The sequence below is a fragment of the Populus trichocarpa genome, chromosome 11 (assembly GCF_000002775.5).
Source record: "Populus trichocarpa isolate Nisqually-1 chromosome 11, P.trichocarpa_v4.1, whole genome shotgun sequence".
In the NCBI taxonomy this organism is placed as follows: Eukaryota; Viridiplantae; Streptophyta; class Magnoliopsida; order Malpighiales; family Salicaceae; genus Populus; species Populus trichocarpa.
In genome coordinates, this window is record NC_037295.2 from 2,909,963 (window position 1) to 2,937,390 (window position 27,428).

Sequence of the window (27,428 nt, forward strand, 5' to 3'; positions counted from 1 at the left end):
TGCAGATAGCTATGGCTCCTACAATCACTGACAGACTGATGATTATTTCCCTGTTTCTCATGTTATCTGCAACTAAAAAATTGTACTGATGGTTATTTAAGAAAAGTGTAGTGGAAATATGAAATAACTTATCGATATTTTCTCTTCCTGATACATAACTCGATGTATCTACACTAGTTATGCACATCTGATAAACGAAACACTAGTGAAAGGAAATCAGAAAATATTATTATTATTACCAAGTTCTGTATACGCCAGGCGAATGTTGAGATCTGTCCCTCCTTCAGAGAACTTTTGTATATCAATCAAGTTTCCTGTCCATGCCATACAGCCAAAACCATTATAATATGAATAAGCGACACAAGAACAATTCATCAAGCACTCATCTTTGCATTCTTGTTCGGAGGACGGATTTGACCAGTACTCGGCAAAGGTTGGCACCTTCATCATCTCTAGCTTCATAAACCCATCTTCTTTTCCCACTTCACTACCATTTTGTATTCCATCACACTGCAACGATGTCATCCTAACACATCCGCTAGTCCAAATTCCTTTGTTCCATTCATCTTTATTTTTTGCAACAAACCCTTTTAAACATGTGCAGATTGGTGAATTCTGTGCACCGCAGCTTCCAAATGGCCCGCACTTGCCATAAATATCACACTCAGTTGATGGAGCTTCCCAGGTATACTCCCAACCTTGCTTCCCATAATCCCAGTATTGTTCTATAAATTTTCCATGAGAAGTCAAAACATACGTTGCACGGAAAACTGGGTCTCGAATTAAACTAAGAGTGAAAGTGTCATCTGCTTCTTGTACACTAAATCCTTCTAAATACACAGAAGTGTACATTCCTGGTATTCCAATAAAATTCTGACCACCCCATGGACCACTACGCCAAAATGGATGACCATTGTACCAGATGAAGAACTCAGGAATTCCTAGTGGATTGAGACCAGCAGAGAAATTTCCAACTGAAGGATCAGATGAGCTTCTCCATGACATTAATAGTGTCTTTTTCCCAGTTCTTGCGTTAGAACTAAGTGTCATCTTTGGTATGTAAGTATCCGTAGGCTGCTGGAAACTTTGCCATACAAGGTTTCCATTCAGTCCAGCTTTCAAGACAAGGTTTCCATCATCAGTAAGCTGTGCAGTTGACTGATAGAACCCATTTGAAACATTTGATGACCACAGAACCTCTCCCTGACCATTCAAAACCACAAGATTTCCATCTTCAGATATTGTCATCATCCCAGAAGAATCGTTGATTGGGTTGTTTCTGTTGGCCACCCATAGTACTTGAGTTTCCGCTGATATATTACTATACCATAGTCCAACATATCGATATGTTGAATTAACTGGGCTGAAAAATCCAAGTTCGAACTTTTTGCCGGCAGAGACTATAGCTTCTGGATCTTTGATGGGTTGAGAAGGAGTAATGGTATCTCCTGCGTCACCATAAACTGAAGAGGAACATGATAGAAACAGAAGAAGAGCTACTGCAACTTCGCAGTTGCCAAGTCCCATACTTGTTATTGATGAGAATGGAAGACTAACAAATGGCTTATTGACTGTTCAGAGAAAGAATTCCATGAAGAAGAATATCTCTCTTCATGTTCTTTTTGTTCCCAGTCATGAGGTTACTTTTCAAATAGAAACTAAGTTAAGCAATCAGAAGTCATAAATTTTTATGTTATCTGTAAATTTCCATCTATAAAGAAGTGCTAAAATAGTTGATATTTCATCAGGATGGACCTGGTCGACTAGCTTGTGAGATCGATAGCATTTTTATTTTTATAGGATATTATCACAATACATACACTTGCCTCACCATGATTGACATGTTCCTGGTAGGCACTATCAAGAAGCTCTTCACATTCTTATTTGAAAGTAGCTTCATTCGTACTTGGACGTCTATTTTGAATTTGCCTGCAATATTTGTGTTTCTAAGAAAGAGGCTATTTATACCGATGAAGTCTGAAGAGCCTGACCGGTCTAAAGACGTTGCTTTATCATCATATTGATAATACAACACGGTTTCGAGTAATACTCCATAAAAACCGTGACTCGAATTATGAATTGGATTGGATTTAAAACTTTGTATTTTTTAATTATTTTATATTTAATGGCATGATAATAAAAATAATAATAAAAATAAATGTTTATAAATATAGAGTATCAATTAAATATTGATGTTTGCTTAAAATTATGATTAATTAATAAATATTAAACAATAAAACTAAAAAAACTTGTAAAATATAGTTTTTTTTTTAAAAAAAATATTTGAAAAAAAAAAGAAAGAAGGAAAAGAATACAGCAGCAAGCAATTGGCAAGTACATCAATGCCATCAATGACATTGACATTTTAACATAAACAAATGAGTTGAATTCATAGAAGAGGTGTAAGAAGCAAGGAAAAAACCTATCTTGAATCGATTAAAGAACAACGGGTCTGGTTCTTGAATCTTTCTTGCTTCTACCATCCTTCTAGATTCCACTCCACCCCAGCTGGATTTTATTTTGTATATTCCTTAATCACAAATGAAAGCGATACCACTTTTTTTAAATTATTTTTTATCTAAAAGATATGAGTTTAATTTTTTATATATTTCTGAATGATTTTGATACAATAATATTATAAATATAAAAACATTATTTTTATATATTTTTTCAATTAAAAAATACCATTTATTATAATAAAAAAAATACAACATCGTCTAAGTCAATTATAACAAGTCAATACTAATTAAGATTATGTTGTGGATGCTTCATAATCTAGTACAAATTAATTAGAATTAGAATTTGAGCGTGCTAGTTTTAACTAGTGTTTTTTTGTACTTTACTCTATAAAAAATAACGTATGCATTAAATAAATGAATTTTATTACTGAATCCTGTACAAAACTTTTAAAAGATGAGGTACGGAAAAATCAATATATATATATAAAAGATTCTTCTACATTTTTATATGTAGATAATATTATTGAAAATTTATTTAAAAAATATGATTAATGAAAATATTTGAGATTAAATTAAAAGTAGAGTTTATTTTAAAAAAAAATATTTATTGAAATTTAATCTCTTATATAAATTCTTTAATATGAAATATTAATATGTGTCAAATAAATTATAGATGAATAAAAAATTAATTTCAAATAATTATTGATTAACATATTTTAATGAAATTTAAAATTCTTTAAAAATACTTCATTTTATGTTAAAAAAAATAATTTTCTTGGTATTTATAAATTAGGAAGTTGAGCTCATATACGACAATCTTTTGAATTCTTTTTATTCGACGTTATGTGGCCCTACAGACTTCAGCCAGTTATTGTAGCAATCTTTTGACTTTTTTTCCTGCATCAAAAGCTAAAAACCTTTGACTTCTTTGAACACAGCGCTTCCCTTAAATATTCAGGGGACATATAAACCACAGCATAAGAACAATTGTTTAATTCTTAGCTCAAACCATTGATAACTCAATACAGTAGAAAACAGGAAAGAAATGTCTACTTCATAGCATTCTCTTGATCTTCTCTGCCACCAGAGATCTTGGCCATCTGATGTCTGAAATTTTTGGATGCATCTAGTCATGCAACAAGATGTTACATGGCTTCAGATCTCCATGAATAATCCTTCGTCTAGAATCCCTACGAAGGTAAAGAGGACCCCGACAGATTATTTGGACGATGTAGAAGCGCCTTTTCCAATCAAATTGTTTTAAACTTAATTGATCTACATAAATTGTTCCCAGAAAAAATGAAAACTGAACGGAAATTGTCACCACCTGAATTTGAGCATGTGACCGGCATACACCAACAGGCAACAGAAAATTAGAAAACGCCGATAGAGTATTCAATCGGTGAGGAAACACCGTTTCATCAACCATTTACATAACCGAATGATTTCCCGGCGTAAACACATCATCAAGAAACGTTTTATCAGGGATTTACTATCCGTGGGCATTTCTGTTGTTAATTTGTAATGCCGGCAAAAATGTCAACGGAATATATGCATCAAAAAACTAAAATGTACCTACCAGTTTTCGTCAGCCATTTTATCGGTAAATAAATTCCGATGAAATATTATATTACCTATTCCATCAATAAATGAAGGGATTGGCAACAGAATGTTTGTCGTTAATTCCTTTAGAAAAGTCTGAAACTTCTAAACCATTTTGTAACTTTCCTTATTAATTACTTATATTTATGATGGAATCATCTATGGACAAAAAAACCCTTGGATGATTCCTTCACAAGTTTAGCATTTTTTTTAGTTATTTAGTTATTAATTTAAAAAACAACAAAAATCACCATAAAACCTAAACACTATATCAAAATCTTATTAATTTCAATATTTATTAAAAAATAATTTTACAACAATAATTACATCGCTACATATATAGTGGTGGGCAGAGGCAAATCCTTAGCCCAAAGGACCATAAGGACAAAAAAGATAATGTAAAGCCATGTATTCCATCATTTTCTTTTAATTCCAAAATTTATGTTATGTCAACGCTAAATAGTATCGATCTTCCTAGTCCTAAGAAATTAGAATTTAAACTTGATAGAATTTAAAACATAGTTGCATTTTTGTTGCTATTAAATCTAGTTGATTATTGTAAAATACATGTGATTTCACTAAGCTAAAACCACAGAAAAATAAATATAGAAACAAAATAAAAACAGAATAATTTTATTTTCTTACTTGTCTTGACTTTCCTTCAAAGCTAGATAGATTGGAGACTTCAAAAGTAGGGTAGTTAGATTTGAAAACTAGATGTTTTGTTTAGTAGCTGATGGCATCCACGGTTACCAAAATTAGTAAATAAAAAAATTTAAAAACTTCCATGGTCTCCCATTTCAAATTCTTTAAGTAGAGAAGTGATTTGATCTTATATGCCATAAAACGATGAATTCTCATCAATTTTACTTCTTTAGTATCAAAATCAACATGCATTGAGCTAAAAAATAGGGTCCATATCAATTTATACAATTAATGTTCCACCATTAGTTTCTGTTGGAAGAAACTCTAGGTGTGGTAGAAGATAATCTTTAAAAGCAAAACTAAAAAACAAGAAAATTTTAAGAGAAATGTTGTTTTTGCATTAAGTGTTTTCTCAACGATACATCTTATAAGCTTTTCTACATACTTCTCTTAGGTTCCAATTACAAACCTATCTATAGGTATATAGTCCTAGACAATCAATGAATTAAACTAACAAAAAGAAAACCTAAACTGATAAGGAAAAGCATTTTGCCAACTTAATCGGTCGATTGATTCTTTTAATCCAACTGCTTGACCGACTCAACCGGTAGACCAGTTACAATGTTTTTCTAAAAAAATTAAAATCTAGTTTACTTTCAACATTTCCCCTTAAACTTGATTTCTTTATAACTCCCAACACATCTCTCCTCTTAGAAAAACATCATGTTTGAGTGGCTTTGTGAAAATTCTGCAACTCGATCTTGGATCTTTACATACTTGACTTCAACTTTTTTATTTGTAATACAATCTCGCAAGTAATGAAATCTTGTGTCAATGTGATTACTTCTATCATGAAACACTGAATTCTTTGCTAAGACAATGACTGATAAGTTGTCCATATAAATTTCTATAGGCTTCTCTTATGGCATTCACAACTCCTTTAATAATTATCTTAGCCATATGGAATGACAAACACATGTTGTAGTAGCAATATATTCAGCTTCACAAGTTGATAATATAATTATAGGTTTCTGCTTTAAACTCCATGTGACTGTTGTTTCTCCCATGAAAAAAACAAAACTTATAGTGCTCTTTCTATCATTCATATCTCCAACCCAATCACTATTATTATAACCTATAACAATCACTATCATTATAACCTATAAGTTCAAAGCTATTAGAATATCCATAGAACAAGCCAAAATCAACAGTACCTTTGATATACTAAAGAATTCGCTTCAAAGCTTTGAAATGTGTTATAATTGGTGTCTCCATAAACTTGCTTACAAGCCTCACTCTAAAGAGAATATCTAGATGGGTGCATATCAAGTATCTCAAACTCCTAATTACACTTTGGAATATTGTAGAGTTTATCTTCTCTACTTCATCATTCTTTGACATCTTCTCTCCACACTTAATTGGAGTATTCACTTTTGCATAATCCTTCATTTTGAAATTCTTGAGAATCTCTTTTGTAAACTTCTCTTGGTTCATAAAGATTCCATATTCTCCTTGCTTGATCTCAATCCCTAAGTAGTATGTCATAAGACCAATATCCATCATCTCAAACTCCTTAATCATTGCTTGCTTAAAGTCTTTAAACATCTTCGGATTATTTCCTGTAAAGATCAAGTCATCCACATACAAGCATACAATAAGAGTATCACCACTTTCTTTTATTTTTACATAGATAGCATATTCATTGAGGCATTTTACAAACCTATTATTTAAGAAATAACCATCAATACGACTATACCAAGCCTTGAGGCTTGCTTTAATCCATACAAGGCTTTGTTTAACTTTAAAACCTTTTAGAAAATCTGATTTGACATCCATTTGATAGATTTTTCATCTATATTGGGCAGATCTGGAAATTATTAATTGAATGATCTCCAATCTAGCAACTGGAGCAAACATTTCATCAAAGTCAATCTCATGTTTTTTACTATAGCTTTTTGCTACCAACCTTTCCTTGTACCTCTCCACTTCTCCTTTGGCATTCTTTTTTTCATTGTAGATCTACTTGAAACCTATTGGCTTCTTTTTTTTTGGTCTAGAAACCAATTTTCATGTCATTTTTCTCAATGATAGAATCTCCTCATCCATAACAATTCTCAATTTTTCATCCTTTATTACTTCTTCAAACATCATAGGATCACATGTAGCAAGATGACAATATAGTGTTACATCATCATCAATATGATTAATTACTTCATATAAGTCATCAAGGCTCATCATCTTTCTTGGTGGACTAGGTGGGCTGCCACTACTAGAACTTTCCTTGGAAGAAGAAGATAAAGGTGAAGTTGAGTTCATTGGTGATTGTGGAGGTGTAACAAGTTCTTGATGATCTTCATATCTCTCTTTTTCTTTATCAAGAATTGGTTGAAAGTCATACTTCTCACCATCACCGGTTTGCTTCATACGATTGACCGATTAACTTATTGAGGTTGCCTCGACCTCTTTTTCCAAATCTACCTCTTGCTCTTCTTCATCTACCTTGTCCACATCCTCTACCTTCTTGGGTATATCCAGAGCCATCTTACTTCTCTTTTGAATAGTGTTTTGGAAAACTTGAATATGATTGACTCTTTTTTCATGAGCTTGTAGTTTTCTTATGAGTCCTTGAATTGTAATAAAATCCATATTATGTGACTCCTTTATCACGACCACCGCATAATGGAATTGTTTTTTGCAGCGAGCATAAAATCTTTTCTACCACACATGTTTCCTTCATCTTCTCCATATATCTCTTTATTTTATTATATATGACCAATACTTTAGCAAAGTAATCTGAAATACTCTCTGATTCAAGCATATGTAGCTTTTCAAAGTCACCTCGTAACTTTTATAGGCATACCTTTATGAAATTATCAGCTCTTTGGTTTGATTATTGCAAAACTTCTCATGCTTACTTGGCAGTGGTTGCATTAGCCACTATCTCAAAAGTGGCATCATCTAGATATTGTTGGATGATTGTGATTGTTTTTTTATCCTTTCTTCATGCCTTTTGCACGACCTCCCTTTGAGATGAAGTCATCGTTGCTCCTTCTATAGGCTCCTCAAAACCTTTTTAAATCGTTTCTCACATATCTTAAGAACCAAGCTTTCACACGAATACACCAAATTTCATGATTTTCCTTTGTCAAATGAAGATATTGAAGTGGGAAGTTTTTATTAGCCATGTCAAATAATAAAAAACAAGTTCTGATACCACTTGTTGGAAGAAACTCTAGGTGTGGTAGAAGATAATCTTAAAAAGCAAAAATAAAGAACAAGAAAAGTTTGAGAGAAAGGATGTTTTTGAATTAAGTGTTTTCTCGAAGATACACTTTATAAGCTCTTCTACATACTTCTATCATGTTTTAATTACAAGCCTATTTATAGACATAAAATTCTAAACAATCAAGAAATTAAATTAACAAAAATAAAACCTAACTGATAAGGAAAAGTATTTTGCCAACTCAACCGGTCAACTGTTTCTGAATCAATCGATCAATTCATTTAATCCAACCTGTTGATTGGTACTCAACTGGTAAACCGGTTCTTCTGTTTTTAAAAAAAACCAAAATTTAGTTCACTTTCAAGAGTTTCTCCCCAATTAGCATTTTTTAATTAACACTTATAGCAAGATACATCTGAAGAAGTATAATCCTTCTATAGTTATCAAGAAGATTACTATTAAGACAATATGAGAATCTAAAAAGACTTCTAATGTTTTAGATATCCACATGTACTATCCAACTAATAAGTCATTGTGTCATGATATATATTGATTCAAGAATTAGTTTTTTTGCAAGTAACTAATATGATATGTCTAGTTGATGAGTTTATGGATAAAATTAACAGACAAAAGCCCAAAAGATGGCTTGAAATGGCAAACGCGCACCGGTCCTTAGAGGGCCATAGATTTTGATTCAGGTACTCGATTACCTCAAATTGTAGAAAAGCTAACTTGTATTTCTATGTATTGTTATTACTTTTAAATAGGCATTATAAGAGATGATTCTTACTATATATCATGATCTTCGCAATATTTGTAATTCATTACATTCTGTAATCTCTACAATACATGATTTGTCTGCAGAGATTACAGAACGTAATGAATTACAAATATTGCGGAGATCATCAAATAAATAAATGAGAAGGATCATATCAGAGAGATCCCAACAGGAGATCTTTCTCATTTACTATTTTTTTTTTATGAGTTTTATTTATAAAAATAAAGATCCATATGAAATATCAATAAAGTGTGTTAACATACACAAAGTTAAATACAGAAATGACAAGAATCAATCCTGAGGGTAGCTCAACTGATTAAGCTTTGGATTTGCTCCCCAATAGTTATAAGTTCAAGTCCGCTTAGGGCCACTGGAGGCTTATATAGCTGTTAACTTCAAGGCTCGTGAGATTAATCGAGATACGTACAAACTAGTCTAGACACCCATATTTAATAAAAAAAAAATAATAAGAATAATAATTCGAGGGTTTTAGATTTACTTTTCTGAGTATAAAACACCAAAAGTTGCAAATAAAATATGATTGGACCACGTGTTACCCGTGCATTCACGCGCTAGTCAATTAAGCTTCCTGAAATTGTTTGTGTGTGTGTACCCACACTCCCTTTTAAATATACCTGCAAAAACTTAAAGACACGAAATCAGTTTGCAGCCCACATTCTTCCAACTCTTGGGTGTCTCCTCCTCGCTGGCGTTATGGGCGAAACTGAGAGGATGATTTGATGGTCGCCGTGAATTTCTGGCCGTGGAGGAGTTGCTGCCGTTTGCTGATGGTGTAGGGCTCGTCGTTGCTACTGGTGGGTCTCCGAACCAAACCCACGGCCATAAATCACCATCTTCAACCTCCTTACCATACCAGCCACCATCTCTGACAGTCACCGTCGATCGACCACCATTCTCTACTGGCTTCCTGCTTGCCCAATCTCCACCTCTTCATGGTGTTTTTCTCACCACAGACTCAGCCACAATAATAGCAAAGTCTGGAGTCCACTCTCGGTCACCACCAACGACAACAACCTCTAACCTGGTCTCTAAATTGGAAACAAAAAGTACTGAAACGAAGTTATATGAATAGTCAACCGGTCTCTCGAATATATTCTCCTTTTCATTACAGTTATTGACTTTTAAATTTCATGAACTTCGTCCAATGAGGGCTTTAAATCTTTGATTTTTTTCAAATTAATCTTTAAATTGATCTTTTTTAATTTAGTTTTTTTTTTAATTTCTAGAAATTTTATTTTTTTTAATTATATCCCTAATTTAATCAATTTAAACCTTTAAATTTTTACTTCTTGTTATAAATTCATTATTAATTCTCAAAATTATATAATTTTAACCGATTTAATTTTCAATTTTTATTTTCTTCTTCAATTAAGCTTTTAATTGATTTCTAATTTGACTATGTATTTTAAACTCATCATTACACTTTCAATTTCTTTCTATTTTATCCAAATTAAATTAAATTAAATTATTTTTTTAATTTCATCTTCAATTAAAACCATAATTATAACCCAAGAAATTCTCAAATTTAATTTTAGTCTTCGATTCTTGATTATTTGTCCAATTTCATACCTAACAATATTTTTTTTATTTTTATATTTGTTTTGTTTTTCTAATGACATGGTTTTTTAACACAAAAAATAAAATAAAAATAACTAAATTTACTGAAAACAAAATATTTTTTGTGTTTTGTGTGTGTGTGTGTGTGTGTGTGTGTGTGTGTAAAATATAAGGACCGTAGAACTGACATCTAATAGAAAAGTCATACCCAGCAATGTAATGTTCTACAATGATAAACTGTATTAATATCTAATAGAAAAGTAAACTTGTTCTGAACTCTATCGGCCGTTAACATCAGAAATCGTCACATTGTTAATGGAATTTATCTTTTGGTTCTGTGTAATGGACTCTGTATCCAAGGAACTCTGCCTTTCAAAAAATGCTGGTTTCTTTGGAGGAGGAAGATCCACAATTTCACTATTTAGCATGGAAGTGATGGTAGACACGGCCGGTCTGTCTTTCGCCAATTCTTGCACGCACAACAGACTAATATGTATGCATCGGAATATCTCCACCTGAAAACATGGATCTGATATTGAAGGATCGACCAGAGCTGTAATGTCACGTTCCTTCCACAGTTTAAAGGCCTGAAAATGTTGATACAATCATACAAGTAAGAGTTTGCAAGTTTAATAGTATCAGAAATTGAAAGGAGATTTGCAGCAAATATATCTCAGGCAGGGAGGCGGACAGACATACATATCCTATAAGACTCAGAGAATGCTCATTGTCATAAAAATTAGAGTTCCTTCTTCCGCTTACAATCTCCAGCAACAACACTCCAAAGCTAAATACATCTGATTTCTCTGAAAATCTTCCTTCCATTAAATATTCAGGGGACATATAGCCACTGCATGAGGATCACAGATTTCTGAGCTCAAAATAGCAAAACGGTAATAGGAGTTAAAATGAAAAAAAATAAATATATACTTACTAGGTTCCAACGACCCTGGTAGTATTCACTTGATCTTCATTGCCCTGGCCATTCCAAAGTCTGAAATTTTGGGATTCAGCTCATGGTCCAATAAGATGTTACTTGGCTTCAGATCTCTATGAATAATTCTTAGTCTAGAATCTCTGTGAAGGTAAAGAAGACCTCGACAAATCCCGTTAATAATGTCGAAGCGTCTTTCCCAATCTAGCTGTCCTTTCCTGAGTGAATCTAAGCATATTGTATCCAGAAAAAATCATGAGAAAACAAGGGCAAATCAAAACGAGTCAAGAAAAGTAGTAGCTAAACAAAAGAGGGCAGCAGCTCTAACCAAAGAGAAATGCATCCAAGCTTTTATTCGGCATGTACTCATAAACCAACATCATCTCTTCTCCTTCAACACAGCAACCAAGAAGTCTCACAAGATTCCTATGTTGGAGTTTAGAAATCACCGCAACTTCATTCATAAACTCTTCGCGCCCTTGACCAGATGTTCTAGAGAGTCTTTTCACAGCTATTTCCTGCCCATCTGGCAATTTTCCCTATAATGTCACATCAAACCGATAAATACCTATTTGCTCTAAATAACTATAAAGAACCTTTAGTTGAGAAGAGTTACCCTGTATACTCCACCAAAGCCGCCCTGCCCAAGCTTCTTGGATATGTCAAAGTTGTTTGTAGCAGTTTCAAGAATTTTTAATTTGAAGAATGGTTCAAGTTTAACTTCCTCGATGTTTTCGGGCAAGTTTCCATCAAAAACTGTTTCTTGAGCTTCTGACGATAAGGTCTCCTCACTTATCAAATTCCTTTCTGAATTTAAGTGGAAGGATCGTTATTATTTGAGAATTGTATTTTTCTTTACTTATAAAAATTGTAAAGTTTAGAAGTCCAGTAAGCTAATAAGACGTAGAATATTACCTCTATGTGTAGCCATCCACTTCCAATAAAAAAACACACAGATGCAGATAGCTATGACTCCTACAATCACTGACATACTGATGATTACTTTCATGTTTCTCTTGTTATCTGCAACTAAAAAATTGTACTGCTGGTTATTTGGCAAAAATGTTATGGAAATATGAAAAAACTTATCAATGTTTGCTCATACAGATACAGAACTTTTTGTACGGACACTAGTTATGCACACCTGAAAAAATTAGAAAATATTATAACAATTACCAAGTTCTGTATACGCCAGGCGAATGTTGAGATCTGTTCCTCCTTCAGCGAACTTTTGTATATCAATCAAGTTTCCTGTCCATGCCATACAACCAAAGCCATTATAATATGAATAAGCGACACAGGAACAATTCTTCAAGCACTCATCTTTGCATTCTTGTTCGGAGGACGGATATGGCCAGTAATCGGCAAAGGTTGGCACCTTCATCATCTCTAGCTTGATAAACCCATCTTCTTTTCCCACTTCACTACCATTCTGTATTCTATCACACTGCAACGATGTCATCCTAACACAACCACTAGTCCAAATTCCTTTGTTCCATTCATCTTGATTTTTTGCAACAAACCCTTTTAAACATGTGCAGATAGGTGAATTCTGTGCATCGCAGCTTCCAAATGGCCCGCACTTGCCATAAATATCACACTCAGTTGATGGAGTTTCCCAGTCATACTCCCAACCTTGCTTCCCATAATCCCAGTATTGTTCTCTAAATTTTCCATGAGAAGTTAAAACATACGTTAATCGGAAAGCTGGGTCTCGAATTGAACTCAGAGTAAAAGTGCCATCTCCTTCATTTTGTAGACTAAATCCATCTAAATACACAGAAGTATACATTCCTGGTATTCCGATAAAATTCTTACCACCCCATGGACCACTACGCCAAAATGGATGACCATTGTACCAGATGAAGAACTCAGGAATTCCTAATGGATTGACACCAGCAGAGAAGTTTCCAAATGAAGGATCAGATGAGCTTCTCCATGACATTAGCAGTGTCTTGTTCCCTGTTCTTGCGTTAGCACTAAGTCTCATCTTTGATAAGTAAGTATCCGTAGGCTGCTGGAAACTTTGCCATACAAGGTTTCCATTCGGTCCAGCTTTCAAGACAAGGTTTCCATCATCAGTAAGCTGTGCAGTTGACTGATTGAACCCAATTGAAACATTTGATGACCACAGAACCTCTCTCTGACCATTCAAAACCACAAGATTTCCATCTTCAGATTTTGTCATCATCCCAGAAGAATCGTTGATTGGCTTGTTTCTGTTGGCCACCCATAGTACTGGAGTTGCTACTGATATATTACTATACCATATTCCGACATATCGACATGTTGAATTAACTGGGCTGAAAAATCCCAGTTGGAACTTTTTTCCGGCAGACTCTATAGCTTCTGGATCTTTGATGGGTTGAGAAGTAGTTATGGTATCTCCTGCATCACCATAAACTGAACAGGAACATGATAGAAACAGAAGAAGAGCTACTGCAACTTCGCAGTTGCCAAGTCCCATACTTGTTATTGATGAGAACGGAAGATTTACAAATGGCTTATTGACTGTTCAGAGAAAGCAGGCCACGAAGAAGAATATTTCTCTTCCTGTCCTTTTAATTCCAATCATGAAGTTATTTTTCAAATATAAACTAAGTTTAGCAATTATAAGTCAGAAATTCTTATGTTTTCTGTAAATATCCATCTATAAAGATATTTCATCAGGATGAACCTGGTCCACTGGCTTGTGAGATCGATAGCATTTTTATTTTTATAGGATATTATCACAATACATACACTTGCCTCACCATGATTGACATGTTCCTGGTAGGTGCTATCAAGAAGCTCTTGACATTGGACTATTTGAAAGTAGCTTTATCCGTACGTGGTCTATTTTGGATTTGCCTGCAATATCTAAAGACGTTGCTGTATCATCAGATTGATAATGAGGACAGGTTTACAACCGAAGTTTAGATGAATTCTTTTTGTTCGACCTTATGTGGCCCTTCAGACGTCGTTTCTGTACAATAATAGAATATTTTAGATGCCAAGCATATATGGATAGTTGAATTCTTTTTGTTCGACCTTTTGTGGCCCTTCAGACTTCAGCCAGTTATTGTTGCAATCTTTTGACTTTTTTTCCTTCAGCGAAATCTAAAAACCTTTGACTTTTTCGAAAACAGCCCTTCCCTCAGGGGACATATAAACCACTGCATAAGAACAATTGTTTCTTAGCTCAAACCATTAATATTTCTTAGCATTCTCTTGATCTTCTCTGCCACCAGAGATCTTGGCCGTCCCATGTCTGAAATTTTTGGATTCATCTAGCCATGCAACAAGATGGCTTCAGATCTCCTTGAATAATCCTTCGTCTAGAATCTCTATGAAGGTAAAGAGGACCCCGACAAATTATTTGGACTCTGTAGAAGCGCCTTTTCCAATCAAATTTGTTAGACTTAATTGATCTACATAAATTGTTCCCAGAAAAAAATGAAAAGTGAATGGAAATTGTCACCACCTGAATTTGAGCATGTGACCGGCACATACCAACAGAAAATTAGAAAACGCCAATAGAATATTTAGTCGGTAAGTAAACACCATTTCGTCAGCCATTTACATCGCCCAATGATTTCCCGACGTAAACACATCATCAAGAAATGTTTTATCAGGGATTTACTATTCGTGGGCATTCTGTTTTTAATTTGTAATGCCGGAAAAAATGCAAACAAAACATTGGCATCAAAAAACTAAAATGTACCTATTTCATCGGCAAAAACTAAATATTAATGAAAGAATAAGTGTAGGAATTGTCAACAGAATGTTCTCCCTAATTTCTTTAGAAAACTCTAAAACTTCTAAACCATTTTGTAACTTTCCGAGGAAACATCGCCTACATTTCTAATGGAATCACCTATGGATAAAAAAACCCTTTGATGATTCCTTCACAAGTTTAGCATTTTTTTTAGTTATTTAGTTGTTAATTTAAAAAACAAAAAAAAAATCACAATAAAACCAGAACACCATTAATTTTATTGAATATCAAAATCTTATTAATTTCAATATTTATTAAAAAATAATTTTATAACAATAAATACATCGCTACAGATATGGAGGTGGAGCTGGACAGAGGGAAATCCTTAGCCAAAAAGAATAGAAGGATGAGCAGGATAATCTAAAGCCATGTATTTCATCATTTTCTCCCGATTCCAAAATTTCTGTTATGTCAATGCTAAATAGTGTTGATCTTCCTACTCCTAAGAAATTAGAAATTAAACTTGATAGAATTTAGAACATAGTTGGATTTGTGTTGCTAGTAAATCTAGTTGATTATTGTAAAAATACATGTGATTTCACTAAGCTAAAACCACAGAAAAATAAATATAGAAACAAAATAAAAACAGAATAATTATTTTCTTACTTGTCTCGACTTCCCTTCAAAGCTAGTATCTAGCTTGGAGAATTCAAAAGTAGGGAAGTTAGATTTGAAAACTAGATGTTTTGTTCAGTAGCTCATGGCATCCACAAGTACCAAAATTAGTAAAATTAAAAAAATTAAAAAATTTCATGTTCTCCCAATTTTAATTCTTTAAGTAAAGTAGTGATTTGATCTTATATGCCATAAAACGATAAATTCTCATCAAACTCTAGGTGTGGTAGAAGATAATCTTAAAAAGCAAAACTAACAAACAAGAAAAATTTGAGAGAAAAGATGTTTTTGCATTAAGTGTTTTTTCAAAGATACATTTTATAAGCTTTTCTACATACTTCTCTCACGTTCCAATTACAAGCCTATTTATAGATATAAAGTCCTAGACAATCAAGGAATTAAACTAAAAAATAGAAAACCTAAACTGATAAGGAAAAGCATTTTGCCAACTTAACTGGTCGATTGATGCATTTAATCCAACTGATTGACCGACTCAACTGGTAGACTAGTTACTCAGTTTTTCTAAAAAAATTAAAATCTAGTTTACTTTCAACATCCCTCCTTAAACTTGATTTCTTTATAACACCTAACATATCTCTTATCTTGGCAAAAAATTATGTTTGAGTGGCTTTGTGAAAATTCTGCGACTCGATCTTGGATCTTTATATACTTGACTTCAACTTTATTATTTGTAATGCAATCTCGTAAGTAATGAAATCTTGTGTCAATGTGATTACTTCTGTCATGAAACACTAGATTCTTTGCGAAGACAATGACTGATAAGTTGTCCATATAAATTTCTATATGCTTCTCTTGTGGCATTCACAAGTCCTTCAATAATTATCTTAGCCATATGGAATGACAAACACATGTTGTAGTAGCAATATATTCAGCTTTACAAGTTAATAATATAACTATAAGTTTCTTCTTTGAACTCCATGTGAATGTTGTTTCTCCCATGTAGATTACGAAACCTATAGTACTCTTTCTATCATCCATATATCCAGCCCAATCACTATCTAACCTATAAGTTCATAGCTATTAGAATATCCATAGAGCAAGCCAAAATCAACAGTACCTTTGATATACCAAAGAATTCGCTTCAAAGTTTTGAAATGTGTCGTAATTAGTGTCTTCATAAACTTGCTTACAAGCCTTACTCCAAAAAGAATATTTGGACGGGTGCATATGAAGTATCTCAATCTCCTAATTAGGCTTTTGAATATTGTAGAACTTATATTATCTACTTCATCATTCTTTGACATCTTCTCTCCACCCTCAACTAGAGTATTCACTTTTGCACAATCTTTCATTTTGAAATTCTTGAGAATCTCTTTTGTAAACTTCTCTTGGTTCATAAAGATTCCATCTTCTCCTTGTTTGATCTTAATCCCTAAGTAGTATATCATAAGACAATTATCCATCATCTCAAACTTCTTAATCGTTGCTTGCTTGAAGTCTTTAAATATCTTTGGATTATTGATCAAGTCATCCACATACAAGCATACAATAAGAGTATGACCACTCCTTACCAGAAAATTGATAAATATAAACGAAAATACCGAGGGTATATTTTCGTCAGAAATATACCGACGGAAATATTCCATCGGTATATATCGAGGGAATTACAGTGGGAAACAAAATAATTAAAACAAAGACAAATTTTATCGGCAAAACCATTGGTAAATTGTGAACACTGTTCATCATGTCAATTTTAAAGGGAATCATCGATGGAAAATTCTGTCGGTATTTTTCAGAGAGCTCTGGAACTGTTCACTTCCCAATTGTACTATTAATTATTGTTCTTTACAGACAAAATCACTGACTGATTGAAAAGTCGTCTGTGTTATTTGGTGATTTTCTGAAAAATTTAGATTAAATTAAAAATTTATATTAAATATTACCGACAGAATCATCGACGGATTAAAAAGTCATCGGTGATATTTGGCGGTTTCTGAAAATTTTTTATTAAATTAAATATTACAGACAAAATCTGTGATGTTTTGAACTTAAATGAGTAGGTAAAAGGCAATAAAGCCCTTAAAGGCTAAAAATGAGTATAAATGAATAAGGGGTATTGTAGTAATTGAATAAAGAGTTGATAAATATAAATAGAAAAGAAAATAGAAGAAGAGATCTGTGTTTTAAGTGTGAAAACTGACGGGAGAAGAGAAGAAGAGGGGAGGAAGAAGAAGAGAAAAGAGGGAAAGATAAGGAAAGGAGAAGAGAATTGGAGGAAATAAGTTTAAAGGTAAGATTATGTATAAATGAGTGTTCTTTAAGCTTTAAGTTTCTGTTTTGATAAATGTTAGGGTTTTGAATATTGTGTTTTGGGTTTGATTGATGGATTAATTGGAATGTTATGGGTTGATTGTTGTGGGTAATTGGTTAATTAGTTGATTGTGAGAGATTGTAGGTAAAGATGATGATTTTGAGTTATGATTTTGTTTGAATGGTGAAATTGTGTTAGAAATCAGGAGATGACAGTAGGTAATCTGTGAAATTCTGGGTTTGAGGTTGAAGATGACGAAAATTCAATTTGGTCCCTCAATTTGTGAAATTACAGTTTAGTCCCTAAACTTTGGGAACATTATAATTTGACCCCTAATTGTATTTGAGATTCGGGACAGTGTTATTATGAGGTTAAGGATGATAAATCTCAGTTTGATAATTGATTTTGAATATTTTCAGTTTGGTCCCTCAATTTAGGAAATTTACATTTTAGTCCCTGAACTTTATGAAAATTACAATTCGGTCTCTGGTTCGTTCTAGACAGAATTAAGGATGGTTTATGGGTGAAAATTCAGTATAGTTATGTATTTTCCAGATTGGTCTAATTTTGGTAAAATTACGTTTTGGTCCCTGTTTTGGAAAATTGTCGTTTTAGTCCATAAAATTAGGAGACTAAACCTGGTTTAATTTTATGCATTGGGATCTCTTGTTTGAGTTGCTTTTGAGTATATTTTTATATTGTTGTAGGTTCTCCTAACGATCCTCAATAGGATTTTCGGGTCTTTCGTCTGACATTCCTTTTAGTTCTATATTTTCCGGGTGAGTGAGATAATCTTTAATATGCATATATGATAAGTAAATATGTATGTTGATTATACAATGAGTACAATTTGTTAATTTCTTGAATAATTATATATGTTGCTTATTTTCCGAGTACTCATTTATTCTTGAATTTGCACTCGCAATTTGTCAAAGTAAATTCTATTTGATATGATATACGTTTCTTTGATGATTATGTAAATATCTATTATGCCTTGATATGGGACTTGTCAGTAACTCCATGCTAACGGAGAGTAGTTAGTCTATGTGCACATAGTATTCTGTATACCTAGCTGGTGAGAGAGGCATCAGCCTGTGGCGACTGATCATCCCATAGTGGTCACCTTCGGGTGACATCTGGTCACCTTCGGGTGACATCTGGTCACCTTCGGGTGTCATCTGATCTCTGACATGTACTCCACTACGTTATGATGATATGTTTAGTATGTATATGATATGTATATGATATGTTCAGTATGTATATGTATATCAAGATAAATTATCTTGCGAACTATTAATATCAAGAATATCTAAAATGTATATTAATTATTATTCTCTCAGTGAGTTGGTTGAACTCACCCCTCATTCTTAATATTATTTCAGGTTCTTAGTTTCTGATAGCAGGTGAACTTTGTTGAGTGTTCCTGCTTCTTCAGTTTTGGGTCGGTATGCCTTGCTTATCTTTCAAGGCTGTTTGATTCAATGTCTTAGGCACTCCACTATTACCTTGTTTTAATTAAGTTTGGATTTTGACAATGTAATGAGTATTATGGATTATTATTTTTGTTTTAATTATTGATGAGGAGTTTTAAACTATCTTTTGGTTTCATCAGTTTTGAAAAATATAATATTTCTGAAGATTATGAAATGCTGCGTATTTTTGAATAAATTGTTCTTTTGATATGTTCGTTTTGAGGCTTAGCGCGGGCGGGGTGTCCTTCCAGCACCGCCCCTGCGTTGCCGGTCACGGACCCGGGATTCGGGTCGTGACAGAATCACTGATGGAATGATTAAAAATATTAATATTTAATTATCCATCGGTAAAACCGTCAGTAAAACGCTCCAATAAAAAGCCTAGAATCCCTAATTTCACAACGGACCCATCTCTTTTCTTCTTCTTCTTCTTCTTTTCCCCCATATGTAAAAAACATCAATATCCAATTCGTTTTCTTCTCTTCTCTCCTCAATTCTTTCTCTTCTCCTCCATGCTCAGGCATGTCTTCTTTTCCTTTCTTTTTTTTTCTTCTCAATTTTTTTTAATTATTATACTTTACGAATTTGTTTTTTTCTTTTCTTCTTAGCTTCACTTGCAACTACATTAAGGTAAGATTTCTTTTTTCTTTTTTCTTTCGTGTTTTTTTCACTATATTTGTTTTTATTTTATTTTTAATTGTTTTTGTTCTTAATAATTGTATGAATGTTGTTGTAGGATTTTTTTTTTCATATGAGATCAATTTTTAGTTGATTTATTTATAGGATTTTTAAATTTTTTTCATATGAATATTTTTAGTTGAATTTATTTGTTACAAAATTGTTTGAGTTGATTTTCTTCTTCCTTTTTCCAAGCGTTTTGAGTATTATAGAGTGTTGATTTATATTAATTTAATTATTTTATAGTTTTGTAAAATAGATTTTTTTAAAATATTTTTAATTAATTACTGACGGAATTACGTACGATATGTTGCCGAGGAAAATACCGACGGAATGAAGCGGGTAATGATATTTTTTTTGCTCTCAAGAATTTTTAATGTCTTATGAATCCATTACATATAAAATTTAATAGGAACCAACAATTCAATTATATTCCTCATCAAGACATCAATCCCTTCTTCGATTTTCATGGTAGTAATATTTCACCAATAACCTAATTCTAATGCAATTTTATGCTTATGAATTTATCACTTAACAACATTTATTCACAATTAAATCCCCTAAAATCTCTTATTATTGGCCGACCTCTAGCTCTATTTAATTATCAAAATTTTTAATTCAATTATAATAATTTAATCATTTTACTCTAATTTTCACATTATTCCTCATGACAAATTACAATAAATTTTTATTTTCCCCAAATTTATTCTGGAACCTAACTTTCCAATTTAAAAAATTCAATCAATTAAGGATTTTAAGCCATTAAAATCAAATCAAGAGTCTTTAAAATGCTTTACCAAGGAAGTAATTAAACTCTAAACACTTCTCAAATCAAGTTTCCAACTCCTCCTCTTCTTTAATCTTGGCCGAACTTCCTCTCTTTTTTTCTACTCACCTTCACTTGATTTTTCTTCCTTCGAATTAATGCTTACTAAACTTGGTTAATGTTCCTTTAAGATCTTCTCTCAAGATTTTATGTTTCCTTTACAATTCTATCTCTCTCACATGTGAATGGGAGTTTCCCCTCTTCTTTTTTTCCTTCTTGCCTAAGTGCGCGCGCGCGCGCACACACACACTCTAACTTTTACCAAATTCTCTCTATATCCCAAATAGTAAATTTCATGTTCCCGGGATAAAATTCCTGGATCCCAGCATTTGTCTATATAAAATGTTTTACCAGAGTGAATTCAAATTTCATTTAGTTACATATTGATACTTTTATTTTCTGGTAATTCACTTCCAATAATATTTTATTCACATTTATGTATTTTTTTTATTTTTCAAATGTATATATTTTTTTATTTGTACTTAGTTCGTTCTAATGCTTATTTGATACTTCTGTTTATTCTATTCTATAAGCACTTAGATTGCTTTTCTATCTAATTTTCAACCGAGGCTTACACTTTCTTTATGAGCTTGTAATTTTCTCATGAGTCCTTGAATTGTAATAAAATCCATATTATGTGACTCCTCTATCGCGACCACCATATAATGCAATTTTTTTTTGCAGCGAGCATAAAATCTTTTCTACCACACATGTTTGCTTCATCTTCTCCTCATATCTCTTTATTTGATTGTATATGGTTAAAACTCTGGCAAAGTAATCTGAAATACTCTCTCATTCACGCATATGTAGCTTTTCAAAGTCACCTTGTTACTTTTGTAAGCGTACCTTTCTGACATTGGCAGCTTCTTGGTTTGATTATTGCAAGACTTCTCATGTTTACTTGGTAGTGGTTGCATTAGCCACTATCTCAAAAGTGATATCATCTAGACATTAATGGTTGATTGTGAATGCTTTCTGATCCTTTTTCCGCGCCTTTTGCACGACCTCCCGCTTTCACATGAATACACCAAATTTCATAATTTGTCAAATGAGGACATTGAAGTGGGAAGTTTATATTAGCCATGTCAAATAAAAAAAAAAACAAGCTTTGATACCACTTGTTGGAAGAAACTTTAGGTGTGGTAGGAGATAATCTTAAAAAGCAAAAATAAAGAAGAAGAAAAATTTGAGAGGAAAGATGTTTTTGCGTGAAGTGTTTTCTCAAAGATATACTATGTAAGCTTTTTTACATATTTCTCTCACGTTTTGATTACAAGTCTATTTATAGATATAAAATCCTAAACAATCAAAGGATTTAACTAATGAAAAAAAAACCTAAATTGATAAGGAAAAGTATTTTACCGACTCAACCGATCGATCAATTCATTTAATCCAACCAGTACTATCCAACTAATAAGTCTTTCATGATACAAGGACGAGTTCTTTGCAAGTAACTAATACGAGATGTCTAGTTGATGAGTTTATGGATAAAATTGACAGACCAAAGCCCAAAAGATGGCTTGAAATGGCAAACGCGCACTGGTCCTTTAGAGGGCCACAGATTTTGATTCAGGTACCCAATTACCTCAAATCACAAAGCTTATGTAGAGGCACATACTGTTCTAGACCAAAGGCGCGCGTCCGAGGTTGTTTATGAGGTTAAAATCCATTCTAAAGACCTTAATCTCAACATTAATTTCGGAAATTTGACTTTTCTAACTATCTTTTCCTTTTATCTCAACATTAATTTCAGACTCTAATTATTTATATACTATTCAGCCCGTGGTTTTGTTGCAGAAACATTGCTGTACCATATTCCAACACAGCGTTTTGAGGAATTAACGGGGCTGAAAATTCCCAGTTTAAAAATATTGCTTGTCGAGACAATATAGTTTCAGGATATTTGATGTGTAGAGATGATGTAATTATGTCAATGGCAGCATTAGGATGCATGAAACGGCCATTGGGAGCTTTCCTCTCCGTAAAGTGCATAACCAAAATACTTAGATCATCCACCAAAAGGAAAATAACCAATGTAATGTTATATGACATTTAACAATGATCAAACAGAAAAGTAAACATGTTCTGAACTCTATCGGCCTTTAAGATCAGAAATTGTCACATTGTTAATGGAATTTATCTTTTGGCTCTGAGTAGTGGCCTCTGTACCCAATGAAGTCTGCCTTTCAACAAATGCTGGTTTCTTTGGAGTAGGAAGATCCACAATTTCACTATTTAGCATGGAAATGATAGTTGACACGGCCGGTCTGTCTTTCGCCAATTCCTGCACACACAACAGACCAATATGTATGCATCGGAATATCTCCACCTCAACACATGGATCTGATATTGCAGGATCAACCAAAGCTGCAATGTCACCTTCATTCCACAGTTTCCAAGCCTGAAAATGTTGATACAATCATACAAGTAAGAGTTTGCCAGATTAATAGTATCAGAAATTGAAAGGAGCTTTCCAAATATATCTCAGGCAGTGTGCCGGACAGACATGCAAATCCTATAAGACTCAAAGCATGCTCATTGCTATAAAAATGAGCGTTCTTTCTTCCGCTCACAATCTCCAGCAACAACACTCCAAAGCTAAATACATCTGATTTCTCTGAAAATCTTCCTTCCATTAAATATTCAGGGGACATAAAGCCACTGCATAAGCACAACAGCTTTCTGAGCTCAAATTAGAGAAACAGTAATAGGAGTGAAAATGGAAAAAAAGAAGAAGAAAAACACTACTTACAAGGTTCCAACAACCCTGGTAGTATTCACTTCATTGCCGCCAGAAATCCTGGCTAATCCGAAGTCTGAAATTTTTGGATTCAGCTCGTGGTCCAATAAGATGTTACTTGGCTTCAGATCTCTATGAATAATTCTTAGTCTAGAATCTCTGTGAAGGTAAAGAAGACCTCGACAAATCCCGTTAATAATGTCGAAGCGTCTTTCCCAATCTAGCTGTCCTTTCCTGAGTGAATCTAAGGATATTGTATCCAGAAAAAATCATGAGAAAACAAGGTCAAAAGAAAATGAGCCAAGAAAAGTAGCAATCTGCTTCTCCTGCTTGAAACTAATGATCTGTGAAATTGAAAAGGAGTCAAGAAAAGTAGTAGCTAAACAAAAAAGAGCTGTAGCCCTAACCAAAGAGAAAGGCATCCAAGCTTTTATTCGGCATGTACTCATAAACCAACATCATCTCTTCTCCTTCAACACAGCAACCAAGAAGTCTCACAAGATTCCTATGTTGGAGTTTAGAAATCACCGCAACTTCATTCATAAACTCTTCGAGACCTTGACCAGATGTTTTAGAAAGTCTTTTGACAGCTATTTCCTGCCCATCTGGTAATTTTCCCTACAATGTCACATCAAACCAATAAATACCTTTTTGCTCTAAATAACTATAAAGAACCTTTAGTTCCAGAAGAATTACCCTGTATACTGCACCAAAGCCGCCCTGCCCAAGCTTCTTCGATATGTCAAAGTTGTTTGTAGCAGTTTCAAGAATTTGTAATTTGAAGAGTGGTTCCAGTTTAACTTCCCTGACGTTTTCGGGCAAGTTTCCATCAAAAACTGTTTCTTGTGCTTCTCTCGTTTTGAACGATAAGGTCTCCTCACTTGTCAACTTCCTTTCTGAATTCAAGTGGAAATATCGTTATTATTTGTGAATTGTGTTTTTCTTTAATTGTAAAAATTGTAAAGTTTAGAAGTCCAGTAAGCTAATAAGACGTAGCATATTACCTCTATGTGTAGCCATCCATTTCCAAGAAAAAAACACACAGATGAACATGGCAATGGCTCCTACAATCACTGACATACTGATGATTACTTTCATGTTTCTCTTGTTATCTGCAACTAAAAAATTGTACTGATGGTTATTTTGCAAAAATGTAATGGAAATATGAAAAAACTTATCAATGTTTGCTCATACAGATACATAACTTGTACACTAGTTATGCATACCTGAAAAACGAAACAATAGTGAATGACAATTAGAAAAAATTAGAATAATTACCAAGTTCTGTATACGCCAGGCGAATGTTGAGATCTGTCCCTCCTTCAGAGAACTTTTGTATATCAATCAAGTTTCCTGTCCATGCCATGCAGCCAAAACCATTATAATATGAATAACCGACACAGGAACAATTCCTCAAGCACTCATCTTTGCATTCTTGTTCGGAGGACGGATATGACCAGTACTCGGCAAAGGTTGGCACCTTCATCATCTCTAGCTTCATAAATCCATCTTCTTTACCCACTTCACTACCATTCTTTATTCTATCACACTGCAACGATGTCATCCTAACACAACCGCTAGTCCAAATTCCTTTCTTCCATTCATCTTGATTTTTTGGAACAAACCCTTTTAAGCATCTGCAGATAGGTGAATTATGTTCATCGCAGCTTCCAAATGACCCGCACTTGCCATAAATATCACACTCAATGGATGGAGCTTCCCAGTCATACTTCCAACCTCCCTTCCCATAATCCCAGTATTGCTCTGTAAGTTTTCCATGAGAAGTCAAAACATACGTTAATCGGAAAGCTGGGTCTTGAATTGAACTCAGAGTGAAAGTGCCATCTCCTTCATCTTGTGGAGTAAATCCACTTAGATACACAGAAGTAGACATTCCTGGTTTTCCAGTAAAGTTCTGGCCACCCCATGGACCACTACGCCAAAATGGATGACCATTGTACCAGATGAAGAACTCAGGAATTCCTAATGGATTGACACCAGCAGAGAAGTTTCCAACTGAAGGATCAGATGAGCTTCTCCATGACATTAGCAGTGTCTTGTTCCCCGTTCTTGCGTTAGCACTAAGTCTCATCTTTGGTAAGTAAGTATCCGTAGGCTGCTGGAAACTTTGCCATTCAAGGTTTCCATTCGGTCCAGCTTTCAAGACAAGGTTTCCATCATCAGTAAGCTGTGCAGTTGACTGATTGAACCCAATTGAAACATTTGATGACCACAGAACCTCTCGCTGACCATTCAAAACCACAAGATTTCCATCTTCAGATATTGTCATCATCCCAGAAGAATCGTTGATTGGCTTGTTTCTGTTGGCCACCCATAGTACTGGAGTTGATGCTGATATATTACTATACCATATTCCGACATATCGATATGTTGAATTAACTGGGCTGAAAAATCCCAGTTGAAACATTTTTCCGGCAGACTCTATAGCTTCCGGATCTTTGATGGGTTGAGAAGTAGTTATGGTATCTCCTGCATCACCATAAAATGAACAGGAAAATGAGAGAAACAGAAGAAGAGCCACTGCAAGTTCGCAGTTGCCAAGTCCCATACTTGTTATTGATGAGAATGGAAGACTAATAAATGGCTAAAAGACTGTTCAGAGAAAGGATGCCATGACAAGAATATTTCTCCTCCTGTCCTTTTTCTTACTTCCAATCAAGAGATTGTTTTTCAAAGAGAAACCATGGTTGACAATTAAAAGTCAGAAACTTAAATGTTTTCTGTTAATTTCCATACATAAAGAATGTTTTACCACACTGTTACATTACGTAAACAGGGTTATGCATTCCTGAAAAACGAAACACTAGTGAATGAAAATTAGAAAATGTTGTAACAATTACCAAGTTTTGTATACGCCAGGCGAATGTTGAGATCTGTCCCTCCTTCAGAGAACTTTTGTATATCAATCAAGTTTCCAGTCCATGCCATACACATATTACCATTATAAAATGAATAAGCGACACAGGAACAATTCCTCAAGCACTCATCTTTGCATTCTTGTTCGGAGGACGGATATGACCAGTACTCGGCAAAGGTTGGCACCTTCATCATCTCTAACTTCATAAATCCATCTTCTTTACCCACTTCACTACCATTCTTTATTCTATCACACTGCAACGATGTCATCCTAACACAACCGCTAGTCCAAATTCCTTTCTTCCATTCATCTTGATTTTTTGGAACAAACCCTTTTAAGCATCTGCAGATAGGTGAATTCTGTTCATCGCAGCTTCCAAATGACCCGCACTTGCCATAAATATCACACTCAGTTGATGGAGCTTCCCAGTCAGACGTCAAACCTCCCTTCCCATAATCCCAGTATTCTGTAAGTTTTCCATCAGAAGTCAAAACATACGTTAATTGAGAAGCTGGGTCTTCATTTGAACTCAGAGTGAAAGTACTGCCATCTCCTTCCCTTTTTAGACTAAATCCATCTGAATACACAGAAGTATACATTCCTGGTATTCCGATAAACTTCGCATTACCCCATGGACCACTACGCCAAAATGGATGACCATTGTACCTGTAATGTTTTGAATATAAAGAGTTAGGAAAATACAACAAAGCCCTTGGTGGCTTAAAGAGTGGGTATAATTAAATGAGGGGTAGTGTGGTAATTGAACAATACTTGTATATATATTTCTCATTGTTTTATTACCTCGTGTGTGTATATTGAACGTTATCTACTCACTGAGTTGTTGAACTCACCCTCTCATTATTTATCCTTTTCAGGCTTATAGCTTGATAGCAGGTCATTTTGTTGGACCTTCAGAACCTGCTTTTTGGTTGTAATTTGTACATTTTCCTTTATGTCTAGTTAGTGCTCCA

The 27,428-nt window shown here is 33.8% G+C and overlaps 1 protein-coding gene and 2 long non-coding RNA genes across 5 annotated transcripts in view; 2 read left to right on the top strand and 1 right to left on the bottom strand.

Annotated features, from left to right (window-relative positions):
• Window positions 1-27,428, bottom strand: part of LOC7497011 (G-type lectin S-receptor-like serine/threonine-protein kinase At1g11330) — a 66,000-nt gene that overhangs the window by 1,840 nt on the left and 36,732 nt on the right. Inside the window, exons 4-8 of one of the 3 annotated variants that reach the window (XM_052445235.1) lie at window positions 24,858-25,144; window positions 24,584-24,697; window positions 24,276-24,475; window positions 24,137-24,197; window positions 11,548-11,697 (exon numbers count right to left, since the gene is read on the bottom strand). In XM_052445235.1, the coding sequence (XP_052301195.1) occupies window positions 11,548-11,697; window positions 24,137-24,197; window positions 24,276-24,475; window positions 24,584-24,697; window positions 24,858-25,144 (812 nt within the window). Of the gene's footprint in view, window positions 1-11,547; window positions 11,698-12,134; window positions 12,249-12,395; window positions 12,683-22,873; window positions 23,241-24,136; window positions 24,198-24,275; window positions 24,476-24,583; window positions 24,698-24,857; window positions 25,145-27,428 lie in introns of those variants that run through there. The other 2 variants (XM_052445237.1, XM_052445236.1) reach the window with 2 other exon arrangements.
• On the top strand, window positions 283-26,919 carry LOC127903979 (uncharacterized). The gene is made up of 3 exons (XR_008056782.1): window positions 283-433; window positions 12,590-12,764; window positions 26,810-26,919. It is a non-coding gene; the product is annotated as an uncharacterized LOC127903979 (long non-coding RNA).
• On the top strand, window positions 17,743-19,545 carry LOC112323414 (uncharacterized). Its single transcript, XR_002976841.2, has 3 exons — window positions 17,743-17,842; window positions 18,571-18,642; window positions 19,246-19,545. It is a non-coding gene; the product is annotated as an uncharacterized LOC112323414 (long non-coding RNA).